The 19,477-nt window shown below is 45.1% G+C and overlaps 1 protein-coding gene across 3 annotated transcripts in view; it reads right to left on the reverse strand.

The window, feature by feature from the left end:
• Dock1 (dedicator of cytokinesis 1) overlaps window positions 1-19,477 on the reverse strand; it is a 407,862-nt gene that overhangs the window by 143,119 nt on the left and 245,266 nt on the right. For all 3 annotated transcript variants that reach the window (XM_048338032.1, XM_048338033.1, XM_048338031.1), the window contains exon 28: window positions 4,273-4,374. In XM_048338032.1, coding sequence (XP_048193989.1) covers window positions 4,273-4,374 — 102 coding nt within the window. The remainder of the gene's footprint in view (window positions 1-4,272; window positions 4,375-19,477) is intronic.

Raw genomic sequence — 19,477 nt, forward strand, 5'->3', positions numbered from 1 at the left:
GAGAGGGTGGCGGTGAGGGCAAGGAGGGTGGGAGGTTGGCAGGTTGGCTATGGAAATGAGTTGGGGAATATTACGAGGGAGAACTGAAAAATAAACCTGGAATGGTGACAGTCTGTCGATCTCTTGGCTTACTCTTTTCAAGATCAGTCGATAAATTAATAAATTAATAAGCAATGTCATGAAGACAAGGGAAAAAGCAAGATGCCAGGTTTACTGTGGAAAAGAACACCAAGAGACACCGTCGACAGGAAAATCTGGCCTGGAATCTTCCCGGGGCCCCTTGACTGGGAGAGAGATAACCCGAGCCCAGCTGGTGGGGAGATGGCTCTGCTTCCTGGAGCTGGAGACTACCAGAGAGTTCCCTCGGTCTCTGGGGTGCTGGCCTAGTCTTCACGTTCTGAAGGGAGTTACCACACAGACAGAGACACATGGGGCTCTCGGCGGACAGCTCCCGGGGCAGAGACCCCTGTGTGCACTGCTCCGTGTATTTAAAACGAACCATCTATACGTAGTTTGAGCAAAAGTGCGCGTGCTCCTGAGGGAAGGGGCAGAAGGCCAGTGGGCCACATGGATGTCAGGACACCGGCTATGGAGGAAGAGGCCACCGTGGGGGGGGGAGGGGGGAACTGGGTAAGGCGCACACAAGTGCTGCTCCCACCAGCTGCGTGCGACTCCGCTGTGGCCTCAAAATGAGAAGTTTATGCCAAAAACTGCTTTAAGAATACATGTTAAAGAACTAGAGGAGGAAAGAGCAAGTGGATTTTTTTTAAAAAGCAAAGGAAGATGAAAGTCCCCGAGAGAGAGGCCCTGTGTGGCAGGTGCCTCGGCCCCTCAGGCGCCTCCACAGGGCCCTGCTCCTACCTGAGCTTAGGCCCCGGCACCTGGCCGGGCCTGTGGACCCCTGTCTGTCTTCTCTGCAGAGGCGGCTAGCCGCCCCCAGCCCCGTCTGCCTGCTGGGCGGAAGCTTGCAGAGCACAGGGGATTTCAGGTGACTGGAACACCCCCGCGTCCACGCGGCCTGGTCCTCTGGACCATATTCGAAGGTGCCCTGCTTGTGACCGTCCTCCGTGGTGCTGGTCACTGTGAAAGAACTCTGTGCCCCAGACCCACGGGGCGGAGTGGAGAGCCGCGACGCTCCCTGTCCCGACAGGAAACGGTCACGGGCGTCAAGCGCCGGGGGGGGTGGAGCCTGTTCCCCTCCCCATCCAGATGCTCAGCCGTGGAGTATCCAAGTCACCTTCCCGTGTCTGCCCGCCATGCGCCTCCGTGCCTGCCTGCCTGCCTGCCTGCCTGCCGGGCACCTCAGCACCTGTCCTACCTGTGCCTCAGTGTCTGTCCTCCTGGAGGCTCAAAGGCATGCCTAAAGATGGATCCACAGAGATCTGGGCCGTCTCAGGCGGCCAGACTGCTGGTGAGAGAGTCCACAGACAGCAGCGAAGGCTGACCACCCTTCCACCACCCTCCATCCTGAGTACCCCCCACTCCCCCGGGCACTGGCGCTGGGTATCTCTTCCTTCACGCAGTCACTCCACACACACGCTGCCCGAGGGCTACCAGAGTATAATTGTAAGAAGCAGATCTGGTCTTGGCTCAGGATCCTGGAAAGGAGTTGTAACTCCCTGAGGACTTCCTAAGTGAAAGTGACTCAAGTGTCCTATTCATCATGAGCCACTTGTGTCCACCGCGGGGCTACATCTGGGAGGTGGCAGGATGAGGCTGGTCAGCGTGAGCATGGGAAGAAGGAGGCTGCAGCTTTCAGGCTCCCTGGAGGAAGGGAGGATGCTAGAGCTTCCAGCAAAGACTGGCGGTGCCTCTGGGCTACTGGTCAGAGGCCAGGGGAGAACATGCAGGCCCTGGCCTGCGCTACCTCGCCACAAGCTGCTGTTCCCTGAGGATTCCAGCCTTGTCGCCTTCATAACAAACGAGGACTCAGAACCCCCTGGCTTCTGTGAGTCACTGGAAAAAGTGTGCACCCTGAGCCCAAGGTCACGGGAACCCCTGATTCACTCTTGCGGTACGGTATGTATAGGAACGTATGCTTATAACGGGGCCCGGGCTGGGTGCGGGGTCACCCCGCCGGCTGTGGGGTCTGGGGTGAGTAGATGGTGATGCAGGATGGCACAGAACCGGAGACCTGTCAGCCATGTTCTTCAGCTGGCTGGGTGGGAGAAGTCCGTATTTCCACAGCCATTACTACAGGCTAAGGACAATGGACAGTGCACCCTGGAAGTCCAGAGTCCTCGATGTCCCTTCTGCTTGACCATGAGGACGCTGGGCCAGTTCCCTTATACTGAGAACGGAGCACAGGACCACAGCCGCCATGGGACAGAGTCGTATTTCCAGTGCAGAGGGGTCCGGACGCGGGGTGACTCAATCCTCTGGGGTTCCTCAAACCCTCATGGGGTTCGCCTTCACAGGGAGGGGGGTGGAGAGGGTCAAGTCCAGCCCTCTTCCCTATGAGCATTCCCTCCCTAGTGTAGAGTTAAAGGGCTGTTTAAGAGGCTGTATAAGCAACAGCCCTGGGGCCGGTGACAATGTTGGCGTGATTTGTAGGGGAATGACTCCCTAATCATGGTCGTTTAGGCTCTTTTCATATTGGAACACTAATTAACTTCCAGTTATTTCACACAAAACAATCTTTGTGTTTTCCTTCTTGTTTTTTTTTGGTAGTTGCCAGAGTAGAAAGATACTAAAGCACTCTCTACATATAGTTAATGGATAGGAACACATTTTACAAAGGTTCTGAAGGATTAACAACGATAAAAAAAAAAAATGTTTACCACACTTTCAGCCTGAAGTTGAAATATCCAAATCACAAATGCCATTTTGTAACGGAAATCAAATTGTCTGCAAATAATTGATTTTCTGAACTGCTGTGTCTATGGAAAAAAAAAATGTCCCTGGGGAAATTAGGACACACGGTGGAGTAAGTATCCGATTCTCAGCTCTGAGCAAGGAATTCAGCAAAGTGCACTCATTTTTAAACACTGCCTTGAATAAACACCTTCCGCAAAACCAGGAAGCTTCCTTAGCGATAGCCGGTTTGACAGCCCCGGTGACATGTCTGCCACGTGTGTGTGTTGCTTGCGACCAGGCCATTAAATTTTAGTAGGAGTCCACAGTCTTCATTCTGCAAATTTACTATTCAGCCTGGAATACAGTTTTGACCTGTATTCTTTCCACCCGATGCAGGGACATAAGACATACTTTTGCTATTAAAAGCTGCAAAAATAAAACATGACTTCGCTATGCCTCCATTTCAAACAAATCCTACCTTATATACAAAACATTTGAGTAGGCCTAAAGCCATGAACTACTCATTGTTTAAGGAAAACTAAAAGCCACAGATACACAAATAGGTACATATTCTTATTCTTGAACCCTGACTTTCAATTAAGGGAAATTGCTGTGATTTTGAGATATACATTTCTTTTGGTTCTCTATCTATCTATCTATCTATCTATCTATCTATCTATCTATCTATCTATTATCATCTCTCTACCTACCCATTCATCCATCCATCTTGGCAACAATAAGGAAAATATTTTATAGTCTTTTGAAAAACAATCATTAGAAGTCATTCTCTTCTTTCCATCCATTAATAAGACCAAGGTTGAGGGCAAGAAGCTACGTTCTGGGAACCACACTTCACGGGATCTATGGGTACCTGTTATACAGGGTCCAATGAGCCCTTAAGGATGAAATCGGGAAACCCGACAACTTCCCGTCAGGAGCTGTGCTGGCAGGTGTAGTTACAGCTCTGCAGAGGACACTGCCATATGGCGAGGGTGATTTGAGGTCACTAGGGAAGAAGCTCCTAAGTAGTAAATCTCCCCATTAGACTTTTCCTAATTAAGTTGCATCATAGTTTTACCTAGAGTGACTAGAGAGTTACTTGCAGAAATACTGATGAGTATCTACAGTTAGAGCTCATTTAATGACAGTTTGGCCCTAGGAACCAATAAACCACAGGAGTCACTAACTGACCGCTGTGGGTAACACCTCCCACATGTTAGGGGATCCACTGTGACCAGAGCAGAGGGGATTCCTCTGGGCCCAGACTCTGAGTCATCCTCTAGGTCAGCGCTAGCTACGCATCTACAAATCAGAGCCCTTATCCTATTAGACACACGCGTCGCCTACGCTGTGTTCGCGTCACCGTGTTCACTGCCAAGTGTTCACTTGATGCTCTGCTGAAAATGGAAATGCTGACATCTGCTTCCCTCGACGGCCCCAGAGACGCATGCGTGAGGGGAAGGGCGGGGCACTCACCACAACATCCGTCCTCATTTTCCCGAAAGTCTTGATCAAGTGAGCATAGTGGTAATCCTCCATCTGCCGCAAAATAGCGGTCATGCAAGCTACAAAGTTGCCCTGCAAGTGAACGACAAGGTAGAATTAGGTGGGCAAGAGGAGAACGCGCCCGGAACAAGTCTACATCCACCAAGGGTCTGACCTTGATCGGTCAGGGAGAAGCATCTGGGGCCCGGATGGAAGCCAGGCCTTGCTCAAGGCCAACCAGGCAAAGCACTAGTCACCTGAAACTCTGCATACTTTGTTTGGGGGTTGGGTCACTCAGGATGAGAAGAATATATTTCTTTCTCCACAATTACATCAATTGCTTCTTGAGATAAAATTTTCTAAGCTGGAAAAAGAAACTCTAAATTTTATTTTGTATTCACACTACATAAAACTTCAGCACAGACTTGTAATCCTGGTCACCCGTGTTCTGTGCTTTTTTAGAAATGTGTAGTCAGGCCTTATTACGAGGCGAAGTGTGTTCACAGCACCTCCTCTTGGGCCGTGGCAAAGACAGGTCTTTTATTTCTCCAAATCTGCCTGTGTCCCTCTTGGCCAATTTAGAGGCAATCACCACCAACTCTACGGTGAGTTATGGTCCAATTCTCCTCCTCAGGAAGGGAGGAAGGGAGAGGCAGGCTCAAGGAATGTCAAGCGGGAGAGAGAGGAATTCCTCATCCTAGACACAGCTGGCTGGAAAGGAGCAGGAAAGGGAAGGAAGAGACCACTGAACAAATCAAGACAGAGGGAAAGCAAAGGCACCACGCAGTTAGCAAACGGTGGTGTCTGCGTAGCTGTGGGCACACTGTGTGTGCCTCAAACGTTGTGGACTTCTTATTGGGGTGCAATGAGGAGGGGGGTGCACATAAAAAAGCCTACTGCCGTGAGCTGCAATCTCTTACTTCCAGGTGGGGCGGCTGACATCACAGTAACGTCTTTCCTTTTAAATAGGAACTCCTAAGTTAATGATATTTTTAAAAACACAGGACATATATTTTCTCCTTACGAAACCAATAAAAGTCGGTTAGAATTATAGGACGAGACACGGTTTGAGACACATCTCTATTTTTTCCTTAGCAAATGAGCTCCCAAATTGCATTCTTTTACGAACTCTACTTTTTCCAGCAATATATTTGAATGCCTAAATTACTTCTATATTAATTTGGAAGATAACGCTCCACAGCAAAGTGTTAATGTCCAGTATTTTCTCCAATCCATTTTGTATCTACACTATCCATACACACTTCCAAATGAGTCCTCAAAGGAGGCATTACACAAATTGAACAAATACAATAATGATGATACGGTATCTTCCATTTGCCCAGAAATGTAAATTATTTGTGAATGATGATAATTGCTGAGATTTAGATTCCAAGTTGGTGGTATTTGGGGAAAGAACTAAATAATGCTTGTTTTGCATTGGAGAAACCGTTCGTAAAGTCGTAAACTGTCTATTTATGCACATGAACTTTTCGAAGTCATAAATATTTGGCATGGCATTAGCCTATACGCTCAATCACGGGCGGACTGGCTCCCAGACCGTACTGCACGCAGTGTAACTGAGTCTCTGATTTCACCCTCTGAGGAGCAAAGGCTAGAGCTGGGTGAGTCACCTGCACGTCCGGGTCCTAAGGGAGGCATTTATCAGCAGACCTCGTTTTTCCTTCTCTCTCATCGCAAGGCACAGATTTTAGTTCTCCGTTCGGAAGTCTGAGGCCGTGGCTGATGACCATCTCGGGGGGGGGGGGGGGCGGGGGGGGTGACTGTCTCCTACCCACTTGAGTCATCAGAGAGTGATTGATGGAAGAGGGTGAGGAAGAGGGCAACCCCCAGAGAGGGCATCCAAATTCCTGAGGAGTGATGCCCCCTGGGATTGTGTCTCCTCCCCGGGACACGAGCTTTGCAGGAAGTCAGTCCTGCATCCTAAGAGCTCAAATGAATCTCCGGGACAACAGAGCCCATATTGACAATTGCTGAAAAAGCCAAGTCAGTGCACAGCGCTATACCAACACGCTCAACTGAACATACCCAGCTGAAAGGAGCAAGCCAAGGAAGATCCCCGAGGGGCTGGGGCAGCCTACGGGCAAGAGCTCAGAGTGACCTCAGTGAGCAGCTCAGCTCGTCCCCCTGAGTCAGGCCAGCGACCTCCCCGGGTGACACAGACACACCGCACTCGGGGGGGGGGGGGGGAACGTGGCCACACCGAGCTGACGTTCCCCGACGTCGCAAGACAGAGCGACTGAGCTGATGCCTACGACGGGAAAACCAGGAAGACAGAGCCAACGCCACCAACCAGTCCTGGAAAATGTAAAGGGCCACTCGGGGAAGTCTTCCCTGGGGATGGGAATGGAACCCAAAAGGCAGCCAAATGGCCCTGACTTCACAAAGATGGAGACTAATGGGAGCAGGCCCCGCCAGGGCAGGCCAGGGCCGTCTCCACGCGTTAGAGGAGCCGCGCCAGCAGTCCGCATGCCCTCTTTACTTAACCCAAGGAAACGGGCCAAAAGCCATTTGTCCTGGGCGGTGTGTCCTCTCTGGGGGAAGCCAGTCTTGCTAGTTCAGCTCTTTTCTAAGTGGGAGTTTGGGGTTTCCACAAGGACAGGGATGGGTGACAGGTCGTTTTACGTTCACAGAAATGCTGCCCCTCCCCTCCCTGCCATGTGGGCTGGCATCCTTCCCTTGAGGTGTTGGTACGTTCACAGAGGAAGCGCGGCTACGATTGTAATGTCTCAGTGACCCCACGAATCCATATTCGTGCACAGCACACTGCGCTTCCTGTGGGTGGAGTGCGCGGGCATTTATGGGAGCTGCACCAGGAACGAAGACGGAGGGGAACTGAAAAGGAAGCTGTAGGTCTGCACAGGTAGGTCACACACGCTATTCGATGACTGATTTTTTTTTACTATGCCTTTAGGAGTGATAGGGAGCTTTCCTTTTCAAGCAATGGGTATGCCCAGAAGTGGGGTGGCATCATGCCTGGGGGCTGGGGGCGGAGCCCAGGCACAGAGCAAAAAGAAAAAAAAAAGGTAATTAACTCACTAAAAGTAAGTCCTAAATCTATGACTTCAAAGCAATGCAAAGTAAGGACAGGGAAGTCAAGATGTACTTGAAGGAAATTTCAAAACCAGGGCATTAACTGCCTAACAAACAAACAAAAAAATGTGAACCTCATTAGTAATCAAGATGAAAATGATACATCATTATTTGCTGCCAAAATAGCAAAGAAGGATTTAAGTGACGCTGATGCTAAGAAGGGTACAAGGAACGAGGACTCTTGTACACCGCTGGAGGGAGCGAAAATTGCTCTAACCTTTTAGAAAGCCAGTAGTCGGCAGATTTGAAAAGTCTTGGGGGAAAAAAAAAACTCATCTCCCGGGTAATTTTACTTCTAAACAGCCCACCTAAAAAATAATTCAAAATAGAAAATTTTATGACCAAAGATGTTTGTCCATTGTACTACTGAAAATATCTAAGCAATCAACTCAATAAATGTGTAAGTAATCTGACTTCATGTGGATTGCCAGAGAAAGTCTGGAATGCACACTTTACTTTGGAACCTTAGATAAACAACAATGCCCCAAATACCGCGTTGGAAAAACTGCACAGGTCACAAAAAACAAAAATGCTGTCTAGCCAGGTACTGTAATCCTCCATGTCTAGCTCATGTTTGTCATCCTAGCTACTCAGAAGGCCAGACAGACGAATCTGTGTGAGACTCTTATGTCCTGAAAACTAGCAAAAAATAAGAAGTAGAGGCGTGGCTCACATGGTAGGACACCAGTGTTGAGCAAAAAAAAACAAAAAGAAAGAAAAAGCTAAGAGACAGCATACAGTCCCTAAATCCAAGCCCTTGTACCGGTACACACAAACACACAAAAAAAATTGTGTGCAGTTCAAATGGAACTGTCGTCAACCCTTATTTTGCTAAAATCCAACCACTGAAAGATCATGTTACCACGAAACAGTATATAATCTTTAAACATTGCGCAAACACATTGCATTTGACTAGCACTAGCATGAACAAGTTTGGGAGGAACAAAACGAGAGACACTTCTATGTACACACCATAAACGACTCTACAGCACAGGAAAAAAGACAAAAACTAGGCATCTTAAAAGACTCTAGATAATCCTCGGGGAAGGAAAACGCACCTGACTTTCTTTCATAAGAAGGAAGCATAATAACCCTTTCAAAGGTGGTCCAGAAGGAAGGAAGCCCTCCCTGGTGAGGCGCGGCCAATCCCCGTCTCCACCATCTCCAACCAGCTTGGAGCTGCCTGGCCCAGCGGGGAGCTCCCGAGTCACGGGAAGCACCCCTGCCGACACGCGGGGCACAGGCGGAAAGTTCCAGAGACTCTAAGATCGGTGAGCCATTCGGAAACACAGAAAGGGTGGCAAGCATTAATCCAGGAACGTGGCGTGAAGAGGGCAGATGCCCAGTTTGAATAAAAGATGTTAATAATTCGGGTGATTAAACAGAAGACAGTAACTCAGGGATTTCCTGTGGAGTCTCGGGCTTAAAAAAAAATTGAGCACATTTCACAAAGGCAATTATTTTGAGAAGGAAATCCCCTTTTGATGCCTACATTTAAATATATATCAATGAAAAGAAGCTTATTCTATAATCATCATTAAAAATGGAACAGAAGTAATCACCCTGTCAACTTTGAAATATATTACAACCCTGGGAAACAGGTGCAACAAAGCGGAGGGGATATTTAACTGGGTGAAATCTGAATGGCTATCATTTTAAGAACATTCAGGCCAAAAGAATCAATACTAGAAAGTATTATCAGGTTAGAGAATTATGAGGGCAGAGTATAGGAAAAAGAAATCGAGTTGAACTGAATCTACAGTTTATAAGGGGGGGGTGGTTGAAATGAAGAATATGGATAACGTTTGGGTTACTGATAGGCTAAAGGCCTATGAAGCACAAAGTGTTTCTGTTTCCTAGATGAATGCTAGTAGCAAAATATCCATATAATCTATGTTCTATGAAGACATTTCAAAAACAGAAAAATCAGGAAGTCCAAAAACCAGAAAGAAGAATCTCCAAATGTCACCAAGTCGTCAAAACTCTGCAAAAATCTACTTGGGGAGGGGCTGTAGATTTAACAGATTAAAAACAATTCAGAGCAATTTACCTCTGAGGGCCCACATCGACTGACAGCAGGACGCATGTGTGCAATACAGGAGCCCTAAGGCCCAAGAGCCGGTGAGGTGAGTCGGTGAGAGAATTCTGCACTCCACACAGGAGATGGCTTCATCGCTCAGGTCCTAGTGAACCCAAGGCAGGAAGGAGATTCACACGCAGGAAGCCTCTGTTCCTGGCTCAGAATCGAAGGAAGGCTGAGACACTGGAGATGCCAGGAACTCAGAAGTGAAGGCTGCACGTGATGTGAAAATAACAGCACCAGTGGCTTTAACAAATGACCTCACAACACGGCCGGAGGGACCATACTCCATGCAGGACAACTAACCGAGGGGTTCAGGGGTTCAGGACACCGGCCCTCGGCCAGCCCAGCCCCATAATGCCGGAAGGCACCTGCCCCCTCGTTCCGGGCTCACATTGGTAGACCAGCCTCGGAGGTCGATTTCAGGGCTTCATTGACTAGAGTTCTCCAACAATTAACAAGTGAGAATGGAGAGAACTCAGAAGAGAGAAAGAAAACTCAGAAGACACGGCAGAATTTGAAGAACTCTACTATCCTCCGGTTCACACGATTGTATCCATGAAACAAGATGACGAGGATGGATATATACATATATATGTATATATATATATATATATATAGAGAGAGAGAGAGAGAGAGAGAGAGAGAGACCAAGAAGTGATTCTCAATTCTAAATCAGAGAGGATTTACAATATGCAGATGGAAATAGACATTATAGTAGCTGTGCAGAAAGCTTTATTTTTTGTTTAAATGGATGAATCCTTCCAGAAGGAAGAACAAAACCAGAGTGAAACAGACACATAGACAGGAAATAAGAAAATCAACCAGGTGCCAGTAGCACATGCTTGTAATCCCAGCTGCTCAGAGGGCTGAGACCTGAGGGTTTTAGTTTCAAGTCAGTCTGAGCAGAAAAGTTCAGAGCTTCTTTAAAATAACCAGCAAAAAGCAAGGCGGAGAGCAGCATGTCTCAAACGGTAGAGCACCGCCCGGTCCTGAGTTTCAAGTCATAATAAGGTAAAAAAAGAAAGAAAGCCACAGAGGCTATGGAAGAGATTAAATATCTGATCATTAGGAATTCCAAAAGGAATAAACACCGAAAATGGAAAGATGAAAAGGACTTTTACAAAATGACACATGATCTATTATAACAATTATTAAGCCTAGGCCAGGAATGTGGCCTAGTGGTAGAGTGCTTACCTAGCATGCATGAAGCCCTGGGTTCGATTCCACGGTACCACATAAACAGAAAAGGCCAGAAGTGGTGCTGTGGCTCAAGTGGTAGAGTGCTAGCCTTGAGCGAAAGAAGTCAGGGACAGTGCCCAGGCCCCGAGTTCAAGCCCAGGACTGGCATTATAAATATATATATATAATATATTTACTTGGCTTAATTACTTATTTGCTAGACTTAATATAGAATTTATATATAATGTATAATATATAATTAATATATAATTAATTTACTAGGCTTAATTACTTATTTACTAGTTTCATATATATATTTATATCTCTTAGTAAGTCAAACAGAAAACATTCTATGCACTAGCAAGCAGCAATGCAAAAATGAATCTCAAAAAGCAACTTCATGTACTAAATCATCGAAAAGAATAAAATAGACATTTTTTTTTAAAAAAAGAAGTTACCACCCCTGCATACTGAATGTTGTTAATAAGTAAAAATGTTGCTGAAACGAATTTGAGAAGGTTTATGTCCACGGAAAGCCGTGCCCTGTGAGTGGACCTCAGACAGTGTGGTGTCTGCCGCGGCCCCCGGCTGACAGCTCCGGAGAAACCACGCAACCAGGCCAGAACTGCGCATCCAGAAGTGTTCACCACAGGCAAATGTGTAGGGTCAGGAACAAGTCTACTGATGGTCTGTGGGGAGAGTTCTGGGGGAACGGGGAGTACAGGTTGTGTTTAGGGGTGATGAGTGTACTCCTAGATTGATTCCGCTAGTGAGCAACTAGGTCAGTATACACACAAAACAAAACAAAAAACGCCCCACTGAACTGTATACTTCAAATAAAAAACTCAATGTTAAGTGAGATATATCACAAAACTTAATTTAAAAAAAACCCCAAGGATGTTAAGTTAAATGATATAAGGTAATTTCACCAAACAGGTATACATATCAGAAAGAAATGGCCATGGGGAGTCCACAGGGAGCCAACACTCCACACAAATAAAGAAGCCCAAGAATGCTCATCGCTCTGCCTTGGGAGTGGAGGGTGGAAAAGGCAGCTCAGAGAGGGCTGCATTTCAAGACGTCAAGACGTGTTAAATTACTTGTCTTCAGAAACTGTATGCGATTTTACTCAGATTTAAAATAATAAATGCATGTGGAATGGTATAAATTCTACAATTCCAATAAAAGTATAATATTACATATATATATATATATATACATATAATGTGTTACTCTTTGTTTCAATTTACTTGACAGAGTCCTCTCCTATGGAATTCCTCCCTCATTCTCCTGTTAGGCCTGACTGGCCTTTGAGAGTTCTCTGAGAAGATAGAATGATTTAAAAAAAAAAAAATACGGGAGGAACAATGCTGTAAGATAAAGATGAAGAAGATGGAAAGACGGAATGTCACATGACACACATTAAAAGTTATGAGCCACTGCTGTGACCTACAAGTTTATTTCTTGTGCCATTTATTAAATATTTGATTAAGCCCTGGACACAATAAACCTCGGAACTGGGTACCATCATTACATCTGAACTTCATGGACAGAGAGCTTACATCATTCATTGGAGAACTTCCTTATGAACTTTCTTATGACCAGTGGAAAACAAGGGCTGAGTTTTCTTTTTCTCATCAGCCCCATGATATTGCTATTAAATTTATGACTAGTATTCACGCATTTTTTTAAAAAAATCTTGCGATTTCCTCATTTTATAAAGTCCCACAGTGATGTTTCTAAAAACATACTATACCCTCCTGCTAAATAGTATTGTTGAGAGCTATATTTGCTATTAAGCATTTTAAACTACTAGCAACAAAATTAAAATTAAATTTAAATTGAGTGCTTGGTTATAGTCACAGAGAACTAGTATCTCGTAGGATTCACACATTATAAGCAAAGAAATTTAATTTTAAAAACAAAATCAATTTTATTTTTACAGTGGCAGTAATTGTAGAAGGATTTTTAATAGACATATACCAAGAGGGAGCATTTGGACATTTAACTTACCCATAACAATTATTTGCCGACTTATTCAATGTAACCATTTACACACCTAGTCACATTTGCTACGGATGATAAAAAATGAAGTATAAAATTATACTTTATGGTAGGGTGAATACACACTTTCTATGAATCCCCTTAATATAATTCATGGGATGCTAACCTAAGACAGACAATACAGCAGACGATTTTATATTTTATTTTTATAAACCCAATAAATCAGGTAATATTAGAGCCTTAGAGAATTGAGGATTTTTACAAGTCTTATCAGAAGGTATACAGCATCCATAAACAGGAAGTCATAGCAGCAAGAATAACTCAACCCTAATAAACTCCCGTTATCAAAGAGGGAAATCAACAGGCCCTCACGTCTTCACTGATTTGGGAACATTAAGGCCGCATCACGATCACAGGCACTGAGGGAAGCCGAGCCTTTCTTAGGTAAGAGGATGCACAGACGGCAGACAGATACAGCATACAGTTCCATGCACCTTGGCTGGATAAGGTAATGCGCAGAAATGTCCCCCACACCAAGTTAAACAATAATGAGTGAAAAGAGGGGAAGAGACCCTGCAAAACAGAACACGGTCTATGAGAAGGCATTTCTTACGAAAAGATTGTTAGCATCGAATAGATGCACACAGAGCAGGTGGCAAAATGCTCCGGTCCTGCAGCTATGACCCACAGGACACCCAGTAGTGTGACTGCGTGCAATTATATAAGGTACCAACGTGATATCCGTGATAATCCTTCAACGTTTGCCTTCAAGGTCACCTCCTATGCTGCTGTGTGACTCGGTGGTGGGGACCCCCATACTCCCTCCAGCGGGTGCGGGGAGACAAACCCGAGAAGCAGACTTGGGTCTAGGGTGCGTGCGGGGCTGAGGGAAAGGGAGAAAGCATGAGGCACAGAACCGGGCAGGGTCCGGGTAAGAGCGTGGCTCAGCAAACGCTGAGTGCAGCCTCGGGGGCCAGGCGGCCGGGGACCGGACCGGCCAGCACCGGAGGAAACGGAGCTTCCCGCCCCGGCCCAGCCGCAGCTGCCTCCCAGACTCCAGGGCCACGGCAAGGGGGCGCGGAAGAGGCTGGTGTGGAGCCTCACCAGCCCATGTCTGTGTGTATGCCTGTGCGTGGGACAACTGGGAAGGGCTGAGGCCCAAACGTCCAATGTGCACGCGGGAACGGACGCCACTGGGTGACAGCAAAACCCACACACAGGGGGACGGGGTCCAGAACAGAGCACCTGCCTAGAGCATCCATCCACACACAGGCAGGGAGGGACGCGAGGGGCTCGCGAGGATCCCCGGTGGGCGCTCAGACCACGGGGTGAAGGGGCATGCCATCCCACTGAAACCTCTGGAACCTTCCTACAAGCATCCTGGGCCTCTTGGAGACAGGGGTGACAAGCACGCATCATCGCTTAGGTGGGATCTGGGGCCAAAAATGCTCAATGCTGAAAAAAGAAACAGTCCTGTGTGTTGCCAAGAGCATGTGCCTGGATCCTTGAAAGACACACACACACACACACACACACACACACACACACACACGCAGACACATACAGAGACACACACACAGAAGTGCGCACACAGAGACACACAGACACTAGACAGAGAAACACAGAGACAGACACACAGACACGCACAGAGAAGCGCACGCGCGCGCGCACACACACACACATCAGTGGGACATTATCATACACAATGGACATTGCTAGACTGAGTGCCGGTCCTGAGCACTTTCAAAGTTTAAGGCTAGCACTCTCACTGCTGAGCAGGGCTCCTCTTCTGGCCTTTTGCCGGTGACATGGAGGTAAGAGTTTCATGGGCGTTCTCGCCCTGACTGGTCTTCAGTGTCTCCAGATCCCAGCCTTCTGAGTAGCTAACATTACAGACATAATCTGGCAGATGTTCATTTTCTGCGGATGCCCTTGCTGATTCTGACAGGTGTTAATTCTGCCGCAGGTAGGCGGAAGGCGTTCTCTCAGGAGAACACGAAACCAGGAGGTAGAATGCTCTACCATTTGAGCCACGACTCCACTTCTGGCTTTTTGATGGTTAACTGGAGATGAGACTCTCACAAACTTTCCTTGCTGGCTGGCTTCATATCCTGATCCTCAGATACCAGTTTCCTGAGTAGCTGGGATTACAAGTGTGAGCCAACTGTGTCCAGTTAAAACCATGTTTTAATGTCACAGAAAATACTGTAAAGTCACAACATAGTGGAACTTAGGAAACAGCGATGAAAGAATGCAATGAAACATATAAAAAGTAAAGAGAAATAAATCCAGGAGGCTGAGCTGTGAGGACCATGGTTCAAAGGCCAGCACAGGCAGGAAAATCCATGAAACTCTTATCTCCAATTAAACCTCAAAAAACTGAAAGTGGAGCAGTGGCTTGAGTGGTAGACAACTAGCATTGAGCAAAAAGGCTTAGGGGCAGCCCTAAGATTGGCAAAAAATAAACATGGCAACACAAACTCATGAACTGGAAGGCTCCATATTGTGCAAATGTCTAGAGGTTTCAAAATGGCAAGAGACATTTATGTAGAAATCGTCATGAAATAGCTAAGGGATACAGAAGGATGCACAGTACCTAATTTTAAGATTATTACAAAACTACAGATATCAAGAATGTGGCAGTGGGAAGATTTGAAGAAAGAACTGAACGCAAACATACGGTTACTTGATTTTCAACAAAGGTACTGAGAAAAATCTATGTGGAGTAATAATCTTGTCAAGAAATAGGCAGACATAATAGAAGCCCTGAATGAAAAGGAGAGAAGGGGAAATAGAGAGGACCGATCCACACCTGACACCACACACAACAATTAATGCAGAAATGTAATCTACACCCTAAATGTAAAATGTGTGTGTGGGAACATCTTTCTTCTTTTCTGCTGGTCCTGAGGCTTGGACTCAGGTGTGCACCCTGTCCCTGAGCTTTTGTGCTCAAGACTGGCATTATGCCATTTGAGCCACAGCTCCACTTCTGGCTTTTTCATGATTAACTGAAGAGAGTCTCATAGACTTTCGTGCCCTGCTAGCTTCAACCTGTGATCTTCACATCTCAGCCTCCTGAGTAGCTAGGGGTACAGGTGTGAGCCACTGGTGCCCAGCACAACAAAACTTAAAGAAAACCTCCAGTGACCATGGTTTATATACATATATTTCTGAGAAAACCAAAAGAATGAAACAACAACAGAGATGATCTTTGTTAAAATATGTAACTTTTGGTTTCTGAAAGAGTTTAAAGATTTGGAGATTCCTTTACAAACAAAGTGTAGAACTATGCTATCATCTAGCGATGCCATTCTTGGGGGCATCTGTTCTGAATATTCCAGGTCAGGACACAAGAAAGCACTGGAACATGTGTGCACTATTCACACAGGCAAGGAATGAAAACCATCCACATGTCCCACGACGGGGAGTGGACCAACAAAATGTGAAATATTATATATGTATGTATGTATATGTGCACACATACATACACATATATAATAGGTGCACACACATATATACTATATATGCAATGAAAATTTACCCATCAAATCAAAAAGAACAGCCTATACCACTTGCAGGGAAATTGATGGAGCTAGAAAAATCATGTTGAGTCAGGCTTAGACTCAAATGCTTTCCCTCAAATGTGGACCTTGGGTCTAAACTATAAATATGTAGAGAAACACTAAAACAAGTATAAAGAAAGGAAGAAGACTGGTGCCATAGTTGGAAAAAAATGTATTCCCAAAGCAAATATTTGACAAAGGATTTGTAAAGAGTTTCCAAATATCAATTAAGAAACCTTTCAAGAGATCCTACGCCAATCAGAAACACAAATGGCCGAGACACTCCTGAAAACAGGCTCAGTGGCAAGTCCATAGGAACATGCTAATTAAATTAAGACCACAGCAATATGGCACGACACACAAGTAAATTCACTGCTGTTATAATTTTGATAAACAGTCTGACCGTTTCACCCATAATCACTGTCATCTTGGATGCAGGGGACAGAATTATGAAAACTCAAGCTACATGAAGACTTTTATACAAAGGTTTCCAAATCATGGACCAAAAACATTGTGGTACATCTTCATGATGGAATAGTACTCAGGAAGAAAAAGAACAGACTTCTAATTAATAAACACAGTGATCTGTCAAATACATCTGCCAGGATAAAGAAGCCAGGCACCGAATTGCATGGATGAATCCATTCCTATGATATTCTGCAAAAGCAAAAAGAACACAGAGGCAGAGACTGCGACAGACCACATGCAGGGTGGATGTGGTGGTGGTTACAAAAGTATGTGTGCAAGCATGCACACAGGTGTGTGTGTGTGTGTGTGTGTGTGTGTGTTGTGTGATTAAGGCTACTTCAGGTTCAGAAGTAAAATGGAAGCTATTACTGTATAGCCTTTCGATATATAAAGACAATTTGAATACTATCAGTACTCACATAAAGAACAGTGTGACGTTTCTGGTGATTTCTTCTTGTGTGATCTACTTATAAAATTAGCACTTGAAATACTACTGAGTATTGAAAATCTTTAGAACCACATTTCTGAGTCTGAAACATGTACCATTGGAACTCAAATAGGAATTCTGTTGAATTTTTAAATTAATCGACAAAGCTTACAATACTAGCGTTCCCATTTCCATACGTGAACGCCTTGTCCATTTGTTCCTATCTATTTCCAGGTCGCTTGGGAAAATTTGGAGATTTCCTTCATATGGATCTTAAATAGCTCTCAATAATTTGGGTTCTATTGAGAGGATCACTAGTGTCCAGTAAAGCTCTTCGTGTATGAACTTATAGAATTCTATTATTTACAAAGTTTGGTTTTTGTTTTGGCTATGGAAAAGGCTTCAAAACAATCAAAATAACATCTGTGAATAAATTTGTGTTTGTACTTTTGTTTGCTATTGAGAGTGTGGGTTTCTTTTTTAACTTTTTTTTTTTTTTTTTAGAATCTCCCTATATAGCCCAGGCTGGTCCTACACATTTTATTTTTATACAGGTACTATGGCTTGTACTCAGGGCCTGGGTGCTGTCCCTGAACGTTTTTGCTCAAGGTGCTCTATCACTTGAGCCACAGCCTCACTTCTGTATTTGTTGTGGTTGATTGGAGGTAAAAGTCTCCTGGGCTTTCCTGTCCCAATGGCTTCCAAGTCTCCTGAGTAGCTAGGATTACAGGTGTGGGCCAAGGACGCCTAGCTCAGGCACCTGATCTCCTCATTTCTCCTTCCCAGGTGTGAGGATTACAAGCAGGCAATACCACACCCGGATGTAGTATCCTTTTAATCACATGCAGTCCTACTTCTGTTCCCAGATTTCAGCCACAGACTTGCACATCAGGACGTCAAGTTACTGCCATCACTGTGTTTCCTATTGATTTTAAAGGGGTCGGGGGCCAGTTTTTAACTATTACTTTGAATGGTAGTTAAAGATAAAACTTACTTCTCAAGTCAAGTAGGCATTCCTAAGCAATGGAGCAGTTACAACAAAATGCATACGCCAAATGCATATGATTCAAGATAGCATTAGAAACCAGGAGTTTTAGTATGGAAAAGCAAGTAGGTCAACAATTAAAGTGAACATCAAAAAACAAATCATATGTATGATTCTAAATTCTCTCAAATAGGGCCAGGATATTATAAACAGTATACATATGCATGATACATTTTTCAGGAAAGAAAGGGTGTCCACTCATTGAGAAAAATATTCAAGAGGGTATTTATATCCCTTGAAGATAAATATATACATAAGTGCAAGTAACTGGCAAGGTGTGCAGTTGTATAGATAATACAGGTACTGGGTGCACACTTAAACGGCAAGGGGCATCTGCAGGGAACCCTAATCTATTATATGTAACAACGTAACTAGTACATAGAAATTATTCATATTTCTCATTTTGACTTGTACACAAAGGTATATTATTCACCAGGTGCCAGTGGCCCAGGCTTATAATGCTAGTGACTCAGGAGGCTGAGATCCAAGGATCACTGTTCAGAGCCAGCCCAGAGAGAAAAGCCCATGCGATTCTCATCTCAATGACCTGGGACGAAGCCGGAAAGGAAGGTATGGCTCAAGTGGCAGAATACCCGTTCTGAATGGAAAAGCCAAGTGAAAGCCTGAAGCCCTGAGATGAAGCCCCAGAGCCAAATGTCTTCACACAGACTTAAAACCTTCCACAAGTGCCTCACAGTTTCGAACGGCATTCACGGCGTTCTGTCTAGACAGCAAACCTTCATGCTCATGTGGACCCCCACAAATTCAATTAGAAGATACAAACACGGCCTTACAGAATAACCCCCCTTGAAAACCCATAGATTTTCCTGGTTTTGTACATTGTGAGCATCATAGACAATTCAATTACCCCGCACAGAACCATGGAGGGGTCATGACAGACCAGCCTCGCCTGACCTGAACCCCAACTCCAGTGACAGGTCCTACAGAGAGGAGGCAAACCGGAAGACACTTGGCAACAGATGTTGAGTCAAGATTTAAAAAAAAATTTTTTTTTTATTAATCTTGCTTACAGACGCTCTTAGCAGCTTGCGGCGGAAGGTAAACCCACAGAGTGGTACCATAATGACTAATTTTAATTACTTTCCAGAATCACTACTTGTTTGCAAAATTGAGTATGTTTTTCACAAGCTAATTATCTGGCTACACAGTTAAAAGTTTGCAAAATGGAATGTTTCTCGTTCCTGTCTAACAAGGAGCCCGGGATAATGAAACGGTGCCTGCTTGTTCTGAATTTTAATCAGCCGCTTTGGTGTCACTGAGGGGCAAAAAAAAAAAAAAAAAAAAAAGCAGAA

Source organism: Perognathus longimembris, chromosome 2, assembly GCF_023159225.1.
Source record: "Perognathus longimembris pacificus isolate PPM17 chromosome 2, ASM2315922v1, whole genome shotgun sequence".
NCBI lineage: Eukaryota > Metazoa > Chordata > Mammalia > Rodentia > Heteromyidae > Perognathus > Perognathus longimembris.